Source organism: Schistocerca serialis, chromosome 2, assembly GCF_023864345.2.
Source record: "Schistocerca serialis cubense isolate TAMUIC-IGC-003099 chromosome 2, iqSchSeri2.2, whole genome shotgun sequence".
NCBI lineage: Eukaryota > Metazoa > Arthropoda > Insecta > Orthoptera > Acrididae > Schistocerca > Schistocerca serialis.
Genome location: NC_064639.1, coordinates 378,010,698 through 378,029,159, shown reverse-complemented (window position 1 = coordinate 378,029,159; position 18,462 = coordinate 378,010,698). Strand labels below are relative to the sequence as shown.

Genomic DNA, 18,462 nt, shown 5'->3' with positions numbered 1-18,462 from the left:
GCCGGTCTAGGAATGGTAGAACGATGGGTTCGATGACGGTTTGGATGTACTGTGCACTATTCAGTGTCCCCTCGACGATCACCAGTGGTGTACGGCCAGTGTAGGAGATCGCTCCCCACACCATGATGCCGGGTGTTGGCCCTGTGTGCCTCGGTCGTATGCAGTCCTGATTGTGGCGCTCACCTGCACGCCGCCAAACACGCATACGACCATCATTGGCACCAAGGCAGAAGCGACTCTCATCGCTGAAGACGACACGTCTCCATTCGTCCCTCCATTCACGCCTGTCGCGACACCACTGGAGGCGGGCTGCACGATGTTGGGGCGTGAGCGGAAGACGGCCTAACGGTGTGCGGGACCGTAGCCCAGCTTCATGGAGACGGTTGCGAATGGTCCTCGCCGATACCCCAGGAGCAACAGTGTCCCTAATTTGCTGGGAAGTGGCGGTGCGGTCCCCTACGGCACTGCCTAGGATCCTACGGTCTTGGCGTGCATCCGTGCGTCGCTGCGGTCCGGTCCCAGGTCGACGGGCACGTGCACCTTCCGCCGACCACTGGCGACAACATCGATGTACTGTGGAGACCTCACGCCCCACGTGTTGAGCAATTCGGCGGTACGTCCACTCGGCCTCCCGCATGCCCACTATACGCCCTCGCTCAAAGTCCGTCAGCTGCACATACGGTTCACGTCCACGCTGTCGCGGCATGCTACCAGTGTTGAAGACTGCGATGGAGCTCCGTATGCCACGGCAAACTGGCTGACACTGACGGCGGCGGTGCACAAATGCTGCGCAGCTAGCGCCATTCGACGTCCAACACCGCGGTTCCTGGTGTGTCCGCTGTGCCGTGCTTGTGATCATTGCTTGTACAGCCCTCTCGCAGTGTCCGGAGCAAGTATGGTGGGTCTGACACACCGGTGTCAATGTGTTCTTTTTTCCATTTCCAGGAGTGTATATTGCTCCGTTTCCGATTTAATTAGCACTGAAGTTAGCCAATCAGATTGTTGCCCGAAAATTCAAGCAACTTGCCACAGACAATATCGCCAAAAATGTTCTTCGTTTCGTTTCTTATACTAAACTGATGGAAAAAAAACGCAAAAACAAGGAGTTGGCATCACAGACGGAAGTTGTTAGGCGTGTTTCTATATCGGAAAGAGGATGTCTACTCATACTTCACACCAGTAGCGCCACGATGAGGATGCAAATCAGCTGTGCTTTAAATACGCGCTGTAGCGGTCGCCAACGTTAGTTATCTTTGAGATTGGACGTGGTGAGCTGACGTTAGTCAAGAATGCCTTTAAAGCGACGAAGACGCCATTATCAACACCTCACCGAGTTTGAACCAGGTCGTGTAATATGGCTACGAGAAGCTGGATGTTTCTTCCATGATACTGCAGAAAGACTTGGCAGGAACGTAGCCATTATACATCATTGTTGACAGTGGTGGTCACGAAAATATATGGTTGCAAGATGACCGAACTCCGGAGGTGACGTGGCTTCACCAAGAAGGAAAACAGTTGTGTTCCACGTACGGCTCTGGTGCGTCGTAATTTATCTGTAGCACCAGTTTGAGCAGTAGCTTGCACCACAGTGACACAATGAACTATTGTAAAGCGGTTACTTCAAAGACAGCTCCGAACCAGACAATACCGCCGTTTGCGACTTCAGTGGTGTCAAGCGAGAGCTCATTGGACGGCAGGGTGGATGTTTGCTGTGTTTTCTGATGAAAGCTGGTCCTGCTCAGTGCCAGTGATGGTTAGAAGAAGGCCAGTTGAGGGCCAGCAATCGACCTGTGTGCATGCTAGACACGCTGGGCCTATACCTGGAGTTACGGTCCGGGATGGGATTTCGTATGACAGCAGGAGGACTTTAGTGGTTACCCCATGCACCATGGCTGCAGATCTGTACGTCAGTCTGGCGATTCCACCTGTTGTGCTGCCATTCATGAACAGCCTGCCAGGGAGTGTTTTCCAACTGGATAACGCTCTCTTACTCACCACTGTTGTAACCCAACATGCTCTAAAGAGCGTCAACGTGTTGTCTTGGACTACTCAATCACCAAATCTGTCTCCAGTTGAACACATATGACATATCATCGGACAACTCCAGCATCATCCACAGCCAGCACTGACCGTCCCTGTATTTACCAACCAAATGCAAAAGGTACTGAACTCCATCCCAAAATCGACGTCTGGCACCTGTACAACACGACGCAAGCACATTTGTATGCTTGCAATCAACATTCAGGCGGTTACACCGGTTGTTAATGTACCAGCATTATACATTTTCAACGGCTTATCTCGCACTTACATTAACCCGTGATCTTGCAATGTTAATCACTTAAATCTGTTTCTGAGCAAATGTGCTCCCGAAATTTCATTACTATACATTAATTATTTTTTGGTGTTGCGATTTTAGTTTGCATCAGCGTAAATTTATCACATCTGAAAAAGGCACATTTTAACTGGTGATGAGCATTTGAACAAGCGGTAACTGTTCATTACCGCATTTCAACGTGTAAAAATGCTTAAATTTACGCGCGCAAAGATGTAATTATCTAACTTCAACGCTAAATAAATCGGAAACGGCAGAACATATCGAATTTTTTTCGTAAGAAATATTTCCCAGCACAAACTGCCCTGCAACACCTTTACAAGTTTTTCAGTTTCTTTCTGACCAATCAGTATAGTTAAAAAATGGTTCAAATGGCTCTAAGCACTGTGGGACTTAACTTCTGAGGTCATCAGTCCCCTAGAATTTAGAACTACTTAAACCTAACTAACCCAAGGACATCACACACATCCATGACCGAGGCACGATTTGAGCCTGCGACCGTAGCGGTCGCGCGATTCCAGACTGTAGTGCCTAGAACCGCTCGGCCACTCCGGCCGGCCTCGGTATAGTTAATCCACAGAATTATAGGCTACGTTAAGTTTTATCTGTCTGGATTGTTTTCACTAATTATTTTGTCATTTTTATGTAATATTGTCGGCTCCTTAGACTTATACTTGGTCCGTCTCTGTAGCTGAATGGTCAGCGAGGCTGAGTGCCATGCAGAGGACCTGGGTTCGATTCCCGGCACTGATAGGGACTTTTCGTTGGTGGGAGGACTGGGACAGGGTGCACTCGCCCTCCAGTTGCCAACTGAGAAGCGACTTGACAGAGTAGTAGAGGTTCCACGCCACGAAATCTGACAACGGCCGGGAGAGCGGTTTTTTTGTCTCCACGCTGCTCATTTCCGCATTCAGTCACGCCATTGGCAAACGATGACACGGCGGTCGGTCGGTGCCGATGGGCTCGTCGGGGACTGTAGACGGAGTTGTGCTTGTACTTCGTTATGTTGTTACTAGTTATCTAAAGTTGCCGCAGTAGGATTTCACAATCACGTATTACCACTTACCCACTGCTTTTTAAAAATTTTAAAATTTAATTTGCTGTTTTACTGTATTCAGTTTTGTTGCTGTGAGAACTTATAACATTTTGTAATCTCAGAATAGTTTTTTCCTAATTGTAAGTTTTTACTTAACTGCGTTTTTGTATAGTTGCATATTGGTTAAATATGTGCACAGTAGCGACGCCTAACGAGGTTACGGCACAAATATATTTTTGTAGAAAATGTATCTTAGTTTGTTTTGAGCAGTAGCGCTGTTTACACAATCACTTCTCAGACACTCCGGTTACCAATTTATGTTTAGATATGTTCGAAGAAGCCTATCTAATTTTGTTTGTCCCTCTTGGCGATGCCATCCTGGCTTAATTATATTAGGACATGTTTCAAACAGGCACTCTTCGTTACGTTTTTAAGCGCACCTATGACAGCAGTACTTTTCCATAATTATTGTTCAAGACGTAGATTGTCCATTAGGTGTATATGTATGCCTCTTTTTTCTGAAGATGGTCACCACTGACCGAACTCGTTAGTCTGACGACAAAACTTTTGTGGTCACAGACTGGAATAAAAGAAATTGAGTATTAGAGGATGCCTTTCCTCGGTACTGAACGTCAAATGACTGATGAGGAACCTCTGGATTGTATCGTACTGTGCAAACGCGCAATACCTTTTTATTATGTAGGTGCGTCAAAGTTACTAATGTAGAGACTTCTGCGTCCGCTGTTTCTTGAGGAAGAAGACTTGATAACGTAAGCAAATTCCGTGGAATTCGATTAACTACTGGAATATTCCCGCGTAATTAAAGGTCAACATTATTATGCTCTTTCAATTTGCTTTTCTACTCCGCGTTGGAGAGACATCCATCGGCGCACTTTCTTTCGCTAGGAATTAGAGCGAAGCCAACTGAAACAGCGTCGTATTACCATTTAAGCGGCCAATGGAAACGCTTCTAGGCCACCTAGGAAAGCGGCGCTACCAGAGATTCAGTCGCTAGACTTGCAGCATAGAAAGTGCCTTCTTACACTTGAACGTGTCGATCAGCGATTCCCGAGGCTTGCGTGCGCCGTTACTGGCTTTATATGCGCAGAGATACAGTGGAACTGCAGCGGCGCTGGACGGCCAAATGAATATGTACATGAGTGGAAGGTGAAAGCGGAGCCTTACGTGATGTGTTTTTGGGCAGTTATGTGCTGTTGATTCTTTCCTGCGGCCGACGACTTTGAACATCATTTATGCGATTGTGTTCGACCTGTTGGTTCGAGGTGCGATGGTGGAAAACTTCTCATGTGTAACGTTAGGGTACCCCTAGTTTATTTCCGTCGAGTCCTTTGAGAAGAACAACATATTTATCGCCACCGGATTTCATACGGTTATTTAAAAAAATTTTTTGTACATGAATAGGCTAAGCAACAGAATACACAGTCGACTGAACATGGAGTACAAACACAGTTTGACGCACGGCAGCATAATCAGTCGTGTATGTTGCGGAATACAGTCCTCTTGTGTGGGCTAGAACCACTCTTGTCATCCTTGAGAATTGAGAATTACCACTGGCACTTTAAAATTAGTAACAGTTCCCTGGCTTCATGTCCTGTCTAAGAACCCTTGCCAGACTTCAGACGACAACAGTAAGGCTGTGCTTGTACACGACCCGAATTGTTCGAACAGTTCCGTCACACTTCGGGGAATGTCGGGTTCCGTTCGGTCTTTTGATCGGCCTGCAATTTAGTGACTTTCGTTGGTACTATCACAACTACCTATATTACTGTTTTTTTTATTCACTATGGATGTTAATAATAAAAATGACTGTGAGACACGGACTGAAATATCCCCTAGGGTGCAGGTCATATGCAACAACGGCAACTAATACATAAATACAGCATTGCATTCATGATTCTGTCCAATGTTGTTACTAATTCCAATACGGGTCTTCCTGCTGTAATTTCCACCTCGCAATTAAAATTACTATAATTTATTAAGATATGTTTCGTTTGTTCGGCATTTAATTCTGGATTGTTTGATCTGTTGCTGTCTTGTTTCAATCTAATTAAAATATGGTAAAGTTTTTATTTCTTATTATAAAACGTGTATGTGAACAGGGATTGAATTATCCATTTGCAACCTAGTCGTTAAATCATTAGCGCCTCTAGAAAACTAATAAAGTTTTATACTTGGTTCAATCACGTAACATTTTTGGAGGACAACATTTTTGTCTTTGTCTGTTACATTTACTTAAAAATCAACACAAGTGTATATAGCTGAAGAGCAAAAAAAAAAAAAAAAAATACTGGTACACCTGCGTAATATCGTGTAGGGCCCTGCGAGCACACAGAAGTGTCACGACGTGGCATGGACCCGACTAATGTCTGAAGCAGTGCTGGAGGGAATTGACACCATGAAGGAATATGGATTGAGAGTAAACCGGAGAAAGATAAAAGCAATTAGAAATAGCAGAAAATTGGTGATCACGAATGAGAACAGCGAGAAATTTAACATCAGGATTGATGGTTACGCAGTCGATGAAGTTAAGTAATTCTGCTATCTTGGAAGCAAAAATACGCTTGATGGGCGAAGCAATGAGGACATAAAAAGCAGGCTAACGAAGGCAAAAAGGGAATTCCCGGCCAAGAGAAGTTTACTGATATCAAAGATCGATCTTAATTTGGCGAAAGAAATTGTGAGGCTTCATTTGGAAGTAAATCACGGACAGTGAAGAAACTAACAGAAGAGAATCGAAGCGTTTGAGGCTATGATGCTATAGAAGAATATTAAAATTTAGTTGGACTAATAAGATAAGAAATGAGGAGGTTCTCCGCAGAATCGGCGAAGAAAGAAACATATGGAAAACACTGACAAGACGGAGGGGCAGGACAATAGTACATATGTTAAGACATTGGGGAGTAACTCCCATGGTGCTTGAGTTGGTAAAAGCTGCAGAGGAGGACGGAGATTGGAATACATCCAACAAATCCAGAATGAGATTTTCACTCTGCAGCGGAGTGTGCGCTGATATGAAACTTCCTGACAGATTAAAACTGTGTGCCGGACCGAGACTCGAACTCGGGACCTTTGCCTTTCGCGGGCAAGTGCTCTACCAACTGAGCTATCCAAGCACTACTCACGCCCCATCCTCACAGCTTTACTTCCCTTCCGCCAGTACCTAGTCTCCTACTTTCCAAACTTCATAGAAGCTCTCATGCAGACCTTACAGAACTAGCACTCCTGGAAGAAAGGTATAGGTCCCGAGTTCGAGTCTCGGTGCGGCATACAGTTTTAATCTACCAGGAAGTTTCACATACAACAAATAATTGAACAGATAATGGTACTGGTAGTGTCTCCGCCACACACCGTAAAGTGGCTTGCGGAGTAAATGTTTAGATGTAAATCAATCATTTCTTGAAAAACAAAATTCTTCCACATCGAGGCTTGAATTTAGATAGCCCGTGTGGGATCTCGACAATCTTTATCAACCTATTCCTTCTCATTCAGAGTGTGCCGCAGATCTAAACTTACACTGCTGGAGAAGCCACTGCGCGTTGGACTGACCCAACTTCACTGGCTACTGACACGACGATGCCTGGAAAAATCTACACCCGTCTCGGCCTCAACAGATTCAGGCATACAAGAAGCAAAAATCTCTCTATAAATTGGAGGTGCTACGCAGTCCTGAATTGGATTGTGGCGCAGTAGAGCCAACAGCAGACTACATTACTCGTGAATGTCCAAGAAAAAGATATCAAGGAGAGTGGAACGACTTCATAAACGACTCTGCAAAGTCAATTCCATGGTTAACCTACGACAACTTAAATTATGGTAGAACTGTGTAATTTGTAACATCTCTAAATGTTCACATGCTGTAATTTTATACTAGTACTAGCTTAGCGTTCGCCGCTCCGCTCGCGTAGACTGTATGTACTGCAGAGATTTTTATTTAATCGAATTTTTATGTCGTTCACAAACTGCAACACCTTCTAAACTTTTCACGCTAATTAAGGCCATGTAAGCATGTTCTTTTCCGATTATACTTCTGACCACAAAGTGATTCTGGTAGGTGGAGTCCAAACAACTTTTTGTTAATCAAGCCTTTTGAGTACCCTAACAAATATTTCTTTATGTATAATCAAGAAGTGAAATGCCAGTTTTCATAAATTCAGCTTTAATTTTTTTAATGTAACGTAATATTTCATTAAAAATGTTCATCCCCTACTGCCTAACTTAGCGATTGAATGTCCAGAAAAATCGAAACATGTATATATATTTCTTTTGTTTTAAACCGAAAAGTCCAATATCAATTGTAATAGATGTAGCGTTAGTTCTTTAGTGCTTACTTATTTTGAAAAAGCTTTCACCCATGTTTTACCCTTTTAGAAATGCTGAGACACGTATTTTTTATTTTCTAACTGAGAAACCAAATACCAGTTTACGTAGTTCTAGCTTCGAAATTCCTTTAATAGCGACATACTTCCAAAAAGACTTTCATATCCTATTTCACTCCCTTAGGAGTGGAATTTCGGAAATCCCTTTTTAAAGGATGCCTACAGTATAAGATACACGCCATCCCCAAACTTCAAGCTTCTATCCCTACCGGTTTGGGCTGGGCAATGAGGAATAAGTGAATCAGTCTGACACTATTTCACCCCCTTAGAGGTTGAATTTCCAAAAACAGTGAAACATCTATTTTTTCATCTCTAACCGGGAAGCCAACCACCAGTTTTCAAAGATTTAGCTTTAAAATGCTTTCGTGATGAGATATTTTCATTAAACGTTTCATCCCCTACTTCATGTTCATATAATCTCCTCTTTCACTCCCTTAGGAGTTGAACTTCCAAAAACAGTGACATGCGTGTGTTTTATTTCTAACAAACACCCAAATACAAAGTTTCATAGATTTAGCTTTAAAAATTCTTTCATAATAAAACCTTTTCATAAAAAAAGCTCATCCTCTAGTTTCCAAAAACACTGAAACACGTATTTTTTATTTGTAACCGAGAAGACAAATACTAATGTTCATAGACGTAGCTTCAAAAAATTTTTAGTAGTTCTTTAATAAAGACATTTTTTAAAATAAAATACTTCCACCCGCAATTTAAGGCCCATAGGATTAAATTCCCAAAAAAATATTGAAACACGTATGTCTTTATTTCTGACCAAGAAACCAGATACCAATTTTCGTAGCCTAGCTTCAAAATTGCCCTAGTAGTGTCATTTTCAAGAAAAACCTTTGATCCCTATTTCACCCCCTTATGGTTGGAATTTAGAAAAATCCCTTTCCAAACGAAGCCTACGATATAAGATCCACACCTTCTCCAGATTTCAAGTTTCTGTCCTGAGCGGTTTGTGCTGGGTGATGATGAGTCAGTCAGAAATTTTCTTTTGTGTACAGAGACTGTTAATACTTCCGAATGGTTCACATATTTCTTACATTTCTGGTTTACACGTCACATTTTTCTGCAGTTTTCCCCTATGCTAAATCATAAATAAAATAAATCAAATAGAGAACACAAGGGCAACATTTTGAAATTTTGAAAAGAGAATTTGGAGAAAAGGAATGATGCTCCACTTGCAACTGCAACGACGATACGTTTTTATTACAAGTATGTTTGCTTGGAATTCTCAATGTCACGTATTCATTTTAATGTATAATTTTGCAACCTCTTGTCTAACATTTAATGCGTACACACGCGCTACACTAACTTGATTTGCAGCTAGTGCTTCATGTTATTGACCTAATAAGTGGTTCAAATGGCTCTGAGCACTATGGGACTTAACATCCATGCCCGAGGCAGGATTCGAACCTGCGACCGTAGCGGTCGCGCGGCTCCAGACTCTAGCGCCTAGAACCACTCGGCCACCCCAGCAGGCAAGGAAGATTACAGTTTAATGTTCCGTCGACAGGACGAAGTCATCAAGACGAAGCGCATTTTCGATTTGGAGAAGAGATTGGCCGTGTCCTGTCGAAATGAACCATCCTGGCCTTTAACAGATGTCGGGGACGATCAGCCGGGGACCTGAACCTCCCCCCCCCCCCCCCACTGTCCCCCTGCCCTCTGATCCCCCCCCCCTCTGCCCCCCCCCCCCTCTCCCGGCTAGGAGCCGCAGTGCTACCCATTGTGCCACCTCTCACTTTCACTTCACTTTCAAAATATCATTAACTACCACGACAAATAATGAACATGCGATATGAGACGAAGATGTAAAAGTTTCATGTTCTTTAATTGAGTCGTTGTCAAAAAATAAATATAGAAATATTTACTCAGCGGAAAGATCACACTTAATGGTAATTTTGTCAGTGATAGTTCCCCAAGTTAATGTTAACCATGCCACTGCTCCCAGTGTTGTAACAGTTCTGTATCCTTTCCACACGATACCTCACTGGTGACAGAACTTCCTCGGGAATTTTGTTTCTGTCGCTGGTCAGTGTTGCCTGATACTGCGCTGTGTGAATGTTTCCTATACATGGACGAAAGTTCTGTTGGATGGCAGCATGTTGACGGTTGCTCTGGTGCTAAGGCAGCCTGACTCTCAAAATCACGGTAGCCTACTTATAGGTAGGAATCAAGAGACATATCTATTCCTCCAGTGTATAAGTCATATTATGACCTCGAGGGCAAAATAAGAAATGTGACTTTGTTGCACCACTATCCTCTGCTACACACCATGCGGTTACTTGTGGAATAACAACATAAATGTAGTATAGTTGACGCATTTTTATGTCCCACAGTTCAACTGTAGACAGGCAAAGATAAATAACATCCGCTAGGGCCTCTGTAGTAAAATACTGCAGTTTTTCCACATTGTCACGACAGTCAGCATATATAGATTAACCCATATGCAAAGTTACCAATTACCTTGGTAAACGAACAAGTCAGAAATGCCAGATGTTGGTTGACGGGCAAGTTTATGACATTTTGTTGACTCTAATATCCTGCTGAGGCCTGCGCTGGGATATTGAAAGCACACTCTTAAGATTAGAGGAAGACAACGGACGGAAATGGCTGTAGAGCTTACTCAGAAACTAGTGCTTCATTAATTGGGATTGCATGTAAGGCTCAGGGTTTAACCGCATAGCCACTTACCTATGTGCACTCATGAGATTTAAGCGCATTTACATTCCTAATGGCTTGAGTGGTGGAGAGCATATGAACTTTCCCGTGCAGAGTGCTTCGTAAAGGTGCGGTCTTCATGTAAATCCATAATCTATACTGGTGAGTCGAGAAAAGATGCAATACTACGAAATCTATTCGTTCCGTAGGATTTGCTCGAGCGGCATCAACGATTTTGATGACAACACTCGCAAAGAATTGCTTCATTTATCGTCGAATATTTTTGTTGGTAAAGTTTCAAATCACCATTTTGCCAATTTTAAGTTAATGGTACTGTGATGGGTGAAAGAGTATCTAATTCTTGGACAAATCATTTAACTATCTACGGCCCAGAAAGGAATCAATAATTATTTAGTGAAAAGCACCATGAAAATATAAGTGCGCAGAACTGGAGGAAAACACGAAACGAGATATTAAAGCTTTAAGGAATAAGGCAGAATTGTATCGTAGCAACTTAAGTTCTTCAGTGTTATTGGAACATATGGCTTTACGAGAAAACGGATCTCCTTTGAAATATATCTAAATTTCATCGAGAGAGTAGGATACCTTGGAAAAACAATAAGTGGACTTATGCCTTGGGTGTCTAAGATACAAAATGGTCAATTTACCGTTCAAAACATGTTCATAATCGTATACTTACGATGTATGGCGAGAGAGACATCTACAACTTTCGGCCTATATCCCCTGTTTTGTATGATTGACTTCGAAATATTCCTTGAATTTGTCAAGTATGACAGGTTAGGTTATCGTAGAGCACCACTCATATTGCTTTCTTTCTCACTTGCTTATTTAATAATATTTATCATTTCCTACCCCTAAAGTTAGAACGGGTTGTGGAGTGAATTACTGAAGAGTCGGGGTTCCGGCCAAATATCAGACGACCTGGTAGTGGTACAGAGGGAGCGGCAGTCGGTAATATTTGGCAGGGGATTTTCTGTGCTGGCATTTGCCTTAGAACCAAGGGAAACCTCCCGAAAGCCCTGATCCGAACCGGGAGATGGAGACTATTTTTAAATTCTGAAACGATGTATCCCAGACTAATAATATGAAATCTAGTTTATGTCAATAAGTACTTCGTACGTGTATTCAGATTAAAGCCGATGTTTTGTTCGACGTGTATCGACACCAGCGTTGATATTCCGCCGCCGCTGATTCTCCTGCACCGCTGGAGATTCTACTCAAGGCGAGCAATTTAAAACTGTCGTAAATGTTTATTTCAACGCACGTCCTATTCTCGCAGTAAAATGTTAATTTTTGGTATTTATTATGTGTACCAGCAATCATGACGACGTGTTATGTTTAAACTCCAGGCTGATGTCCAATATGTTTTGTACTGACGGTGAATCGACATAGTTTCCGACAACTGAAGTTAAATTACTCCGATTAAACTTACTGTGCCTTTGCTCGCTCTTGGGCACCTCATCCTTCAACAACATGGCGATCAGTAGCAAGTTTAGTTGGTAACTGTATTAAGTAGTTCTTGCAGATCTTTCAGCATGGATGCAGGTAAGACAGTGTCATCAGCATATCTGAGTTTATTGATGATAATTCCAGTAACCACCACTCCTTGAAAATTCTCATCTAAAGTACACTGAAGAGGCAAAGAAACGTACGTCTGCCTAATATCGTGTGGGGCCCCCGCGAGCACACAGAAGTGCAGCAACACGACGTGGCATGGAATCGACTAATGTCTGAAGTAGTGCTAGAGGGATTTGACACCACGAATCCTGCAGGGCTGTCCATAAATCCGTAAGAGTACGAGGGGGTGGAGATCTCTTCTGAACAGCACGCTGCAAGGCATTCCAGATATGCTCAATAATGTTCGTGTTTGGGGAGTTTGGTAGCCAGTGGAAGTGTTTAAACTCACGGAAGTGTTCTTGGAGCTACTCTGTAGCAATCGTAGACGTGTGGGGTGTCGCTTTGTCCTGCTGGGATTGCCCAGGTTCGTGCCAATGCACAATGGACATGAATAGATGCAGGTGACCAGACAGGATGCTTACGTACGTGTTACCTGTTAGGGTCGTATCTAGACGGATCAGTGGTCCCATATCACTCCAACTGCAGACTCCCCACACCATTACAGAGCCTCCATCAGCTCAAACAGTCGCCTTCTGACATGCAGGGTACATGGATTCTTGAGGTTGTCTTCATATCCGTACACGTACATCCGCTCGATACAACTTGAAACGAGACTCATCCGACCAGGCAACATGTTTCCAGTCATGAACTGCCCAATTTCGGTGTTGACGGGTCCCAGGCGAGGCCTAAAGCCTTATGTCGTGCTGTCATCAAGTGTACGAGAGTGGGTCTTCCGCTCCGAAACCCCATATCGATGATGTTTCGTTGAATGGTTCGTACGCTCTTGTCGATGGCCCAGCACTGAAATCTGCAGCAATTTTCGTAAGGGTTCCACTTCTTTCACATTGAACGGTTCTCTTCGGTCGTTGTTGATCCCGTTCTTGCAGGATCTTCTTCCGGCCGCAGCGATGTCGGAGATTTGATGTTTTACCGGATTCCTGATATTCACGGTACACTCGTGAAATGGGCGCACGAGAAAATCCCCACTTCATCGCTACCTCGGAGATGCTGTGTCCCATCGCTCGTGCGCCGACTATAACACTTCTTTCAAACTCACTTAAATCTTGATAACCTGTCAATGTAGCAACAGTAACCGATCTAACAACTGCGCCAGACTTGGTGTCTTGTATAGGCGTTGCCGACCGCGGCGCCGTATTCTGCCTGTTTACATATCTCTGCATTTGAATATGCCTATGCAAGTTTCTCTGGCGCTTGAGTGAATATCGGAAAATCTTTACAGAATAGACTGTAAAAAGTAATATGGAGTGTGGAATGCAGCCCTAGCGAATTCTTGTTTTCCGTGACTTGTCCGAAGAGCGATTCTGTGCTCAATCGAAAGCACTGGCTGAAGTTTTTCAGCGATGATAATCTTCTACGTCTTGGACCACGTCTGCCGTCAACGTTTCCTTGAAGTATTAGTCGCGCAAGTTGTATTTGTTCTTGCGCATTATATGGACAATGATTTCGAGCTTTCTTCTCTTGACAGTACTAAGAATTTACCTACCTCCCAAACTTCGCATGAGAGCTTCTGTAAAGTTTGGAAGGTAGGAGACGAGGTACTGGCAGAAGTAAAGCTGTGAGGACGGGGCGTGAGTCGTGCTTGGGTAACTCAGATGGTAGAGCACTTGCCCGCGAAAGGCAAAGGTCTCGAGTTCGAGTCTCGGTCAGGCACACAGTTTTAACCTGTCAGGAAGTTTCATATCAGCGCACACTCCGCTGCAGAGTGAAAATCTCATTTTACATTTAAGGTGGTTCAAAGTGAACAAGATACCAGAGCTTGACGGGATTCATATTAAATACAGTGTGAATTTCGCCATTTACCTAACTCATGTTTACGGAGAATCTCTTGGGCAGCTAATAGCATCGCGTGACTTGAAAAAGATTGATGGTTTCTCCTGTTCATGAAAAGAGCAAAAGAAAGTATGCACAAATTTAAATACCAAGATCACTGACGTTTGTCTCTTGCATCATCCTAGAGCACATTTTAAGTTAATACATAATGACGTTCCTGGAGGAATAGACGCGTGTCTCAAAGAATCAGCACGGATTCAGGAAAAAACCACTCGCGTAGAACACAACTTGTTTCATTCCTATACGATGTATTGTGAACAGTAGATGCACATGAGCAGGCGAGTTCAGTCTTCCTAGATTTCCGACAGCCACGCCGCTATTGCAGCCCAGGTCATTTCAAAGAAAAGCTTGAGTTTTTGTTTTTTTGGGTTGTAGCTATTTTCGTTTTTTCATCGGGGTCACACTTTGATAACGAATTTGATAAACGTCCCCTATCGCTCTGCTGCAGAGCTTTGACGTTCTTTGTTTCGAGCCAACGTCTCCCTTCATGTCGTAATTGCTGTTAAGGATTCTAAACTTCCGGAATTGTATATACGCTAGCTATCCTGGATGTGGCTGACTTTATCTTAATCTTGTATCATTTAAACTGTACTGCTCTAAGAGAAATACTCACTTAGTTTTTTTTTTCAATCATGGCCTGCTACAATGACAAGAAAAAATATTACAGCCACTTGGCTAATATCGTGTTGGTCTACCATTGGAACGCAGATTCGACAAGTCCTAAGTAGGTTTCCGGAGGTACGTAGCACCTGTTATCTACGCAAAGATCAGGCAGTTCCCCTAAATTTCCGGCCTATGGTTTGTGGGTCCGCAAATGGCTCCCAATAGCGTTCCCAGATATGTTCCACTGGGTTCAGATCAGTCGAGTTTGGACATGAGTGTGAATTTACTGTTATGCTCTTCACACCACTGTAATACGATTCTGGCTTTGCGATACGGATAAGTACTCTCCTGGAAGATGCTGCCGCCGTCGGGGAAGACAGGGGTCCGCAATAATGCCCATGTGGTCTACAGCTCCAAGAGAAGAATACTAGCATCAAACATAGGCCTTAAATTGGGGAAGAAATTTCTGAGAATATACGTTTGGAGCACAGCATTGTATGGTAGTGAAACATGGACTGTGGGAAAACCTGAAAAGATGGGGATCGAAACTTTTGAGAGGTAGTGCTGCAGAAGAATGTTGAATATTACGTGGACTGATAAAATAAGGAATGAGAAGGTTCGGCGCAGAAACGGCGAGGAAAGAGTACGATATATGGAAAACACTGACAAGAAGAAGGGAAAGTATGATAGGACATCTGTTAAGACATCAGGGCTATAACTTCCACGGTACTAGAGGAACTGTAGAAAAACACAGGAATTGGAAAACATCCAGAAAATAATTGAGGAAATAGGTTGCCAGTGCTACTCTCAGATTTGTTCGGTTGTACAAGTACATCACATCTACCGATTTCCGACCCATTCGGATAATTTCTTCGTGGTGCGTCTTTTTTTGTCTTAGAAAGTATTTTAAATAGAATATTTCTTCCTTTATTCCTTTTCTCAAGAGCTATTGCAGTTTCTGCAGTAGTTTAACAATTTTCATCCATTAAGGGGATTTATGGCAACCATTATTTCACGGAAGAATTATTTCACCGAAGATCCGCTTTGATTCGGCTTTGTGAGAATGGTTAAATTATACCCAAGACCAAGTATCGTCTGTCTATTGTTGTTTGTTACAGTAAAGAGATGTTTGTAAATGTGTAATAGTTACGTAAACGTTTGTGCAGTATACAAACCTTGGATAATCGTTTGGAGTTCGTTTGAAAGACACCTGCGGTATCGGATTCAGCTTTTTTAGCGCTCTTTCTGTTCGAACGGCTAGAATAAGGTGGCAACATTATTACCTTTGTACTTCTTCGATTAATAATATGCCCTTGAAAGATATGGTGCTTTTATTTAATGTTATCACAGTTCCTTGCCCGAAGATAGTTTTTTAAAATATTTTTTGCAGCATTTTGTTCTGTTGAGCGTCGAGTTAAGCTGCAAGTTTCTAATATGGCGATCGTATTGATCGGACGCCATTGCAGCAGCCTTAAATGCACATCGTATGTTCAATAACAGAAAATGAATTTATTCTAAATTCTTCACATGAAGCCCGATACCTTCTTAAGAATCGTTGCGATGCAAAGCCCATACAGACATTTTAAATACCGATATTTCTTCTCGCAGCCGTGCATCGACATGTTAGCAACGAGCCTGAGGTCACTGACTACGCCAGTTTCGTCCTTAGCTCATGCTGTTAAGATAATTCCGCTTTTTCTTCTTGCTACTAATCAAATATGTTGGGCTGTCAAATGAAAACTACCACAACGGGACCATAGAATGGATCCATTCAGAAGTAATCACCACAGGCCACGAGGGCAGGCGCGTGGTCAAGGGTTCCTTGTACGGTTCGCGTGGTCCCCGCGTCGGAGGTTCGAGTCCTCTCTCGCCCATGGGTGTGTGTGTTGTCCCTAGCTTAAGTTAGTTTGAGTTAGATTTAGTAGTGTGTAAGACTAGGGACCGATGACCTCAGCAGTTTGGTCCCATAGGAATTCACCACCAAGCATCATGCAATCACCACACTCGATAAGACATTTATCCCACTGGGAGACGAGAGGATCAGTTCTTGTTTCGTAGAACCAAGTCGGCCGCTGACGGATCCACAACCGCACCCACTCTTGTACTTCTCCTCTGACTGAAACCGACGCCCACTCACGTCTTTCTTCAGGTCGCCAAAGACGTGAAAATCACACCAAGAACGATTCGGCCTGTACTGAAAATGTTGCAGTGGTTCCCAACGAAATCTCTGAAGCGTAGACTTCTTCCAGTTGGTAGGGCAGGCGTTATCGTGTAACTTCGACTACCAGGGTCCTCTGCTGATCGAATTCCTCGAGCGTGGAACCACGATCAATGCGCAGCGCTATGAAGACACTAAGCAGAAACTGCGACAAACGATAAAGTCAAAATGGCCAGGAATACTGTCGGACGGACTCATCCCGTTACACGACAAGCCGCCCCCACACGAACGAAGGCTACGCTTCAGCGATTTGGTTGTAAAACACCGCAACATCTCCCGTACAGCCCGGATCGTTCACCTAGTGATTTTCAGTTCGTTGTCGACCTGGAGAAAGACGTTCTTGGACGACGGTTTCAGTCGGACGAGGAAGTGGGTGCGGTTGTGGACCCATCAGCTGCTGACTGCGTCCTACGAAACAGGACTTGAATGGCACCATTCCATCACCCCATTGTGGCGGGTGTTCGGTTTTTATTTTACTGCCCCTTTATAGAACGAACCTTTAATATTCAGTCTAAGAGAAAGAAGAATTATAGAAGGGCATCTTTTTGTATCTTGTGGAGGTGACAACGTCACATTAACTGCCAGTAAAATAATTTTCATCCGAGGATCGAGGTCAAGGCTTTTAGCATTGTACGTAGCTGTTTTCAACTGTGTTTAATGGGAATGCAAGTGCAGCCGCCTACTCACCAGTACCACGGCGGTTCCTCTGCAGGCCATACTGAAGACGAGTTGAGTACTGCGAGTGGTCGTTCTGCGGAGTGCGGTCGCGTGCCCTTGTGACGTTTGCCCCGGCCTTGGACGCGGTTTATATAGGTGCGAAACACGCGCCCTGCTCCACTGGCGCAGAAAGGGAAACAGCGCTTTTACCGCCACACTGCTGGCACTCGGACTCACCGGCCGAGAAATCGCCACTCTGCGGAGAAAGCAGCGACCTTCACAGCGCAGACGCAGGTCAGGGGCCTCTCCACAGGAGCCAGGGGCGCATGTAGTTCCAGATCCACATCCAGATAGCGCACGGCGAGGTGTGGCCTGGAGAATTCGCGACCACCCGATATGGATGCTGGCTGGCACTGTACGCGCTGGGAAACGTGACCGGGCGCTCATCTCTATAGCAAGGACCGGCAGGGGCTCTTTTCGGTTTTTGTGGTCTTCAGTCCAGAGACTCGTTTGATGCAGCTGTCAACGCTACTCTATCCTGTGCAAGCTTCTTCATCTCCCAGTACCTACTGCAACCTACATCCTTCAGAATCTGCTTAGTGTATTCATCTCTTGGTCTCCCTCTACAATTTTTACTCTCCACGCTGCCCTCCAACACTAAATTGGTGATCCCTTTATGCCTCAGAACATGTCCTAACAACCGATCCCTTCTTCTAGTCAAGTTGTGCCACAGACTTCTCTTCTCCCCAATCCTATTCAATATCTCCTCATTAGTTATATGATCTAACCATATAATCTTCAGCATTCTTCTGTAGCACCACATTTCGAAAGCTTCTATTCTCTTCTTGTCCAAACCATTCATCGTCCATGTTTCACTTCCATACATGGCTACACTCCACACAAATACTTTCAGAAATGACTTCTTGACACTTAAACCTGTACTCGATGTTAACAAATTTCTCTTTTTCAGAAACGCTTTCCTTGGAATATATGCACCCAAATTTGCAATACAGTGAAATCTCGTTTATCCGGCCCTCATTAGTCCAAATTTTCTCTTTTATAT

General features: G+C 43.7%; 1 protein-coding gene and 1 non-coding gene across 2 annotated transcripts in view; both read right to left on the bottom strand.

Annotated features, from left to right (window-relative positions):
- Positions 1 to 17,492, bottom strand: part of LOC126456007 (postacrosomal sheath WW domain-binding protein-like) — a 29,924-nt gene extending 12,432 nt beyond the window's left edge. The window contains exon 1 of the mRNA XM_050091763.1: positions 17,430 to 17,492. Coding sequence (XP_049947720.1) covers positions 17,430 to 17,459 — 30 coding nt within the window. The 5' untranslated portion in view covers positions 17,460 to 17,492. The remainder of the gene's footprint in view (positions 1 to 17,429) is intronic.
- On the bottom strand, positions 6,429 to 6,503 carry Trnas-cga (transfer RNA serine (anticodon CGA)). Its single transcript has one exon. It is a non-coding gene; the product is annotated as a tRNA-Ser (tRNA).
- Positions 17,493 to 18,462: the final 970 nt, after the last annotated feature.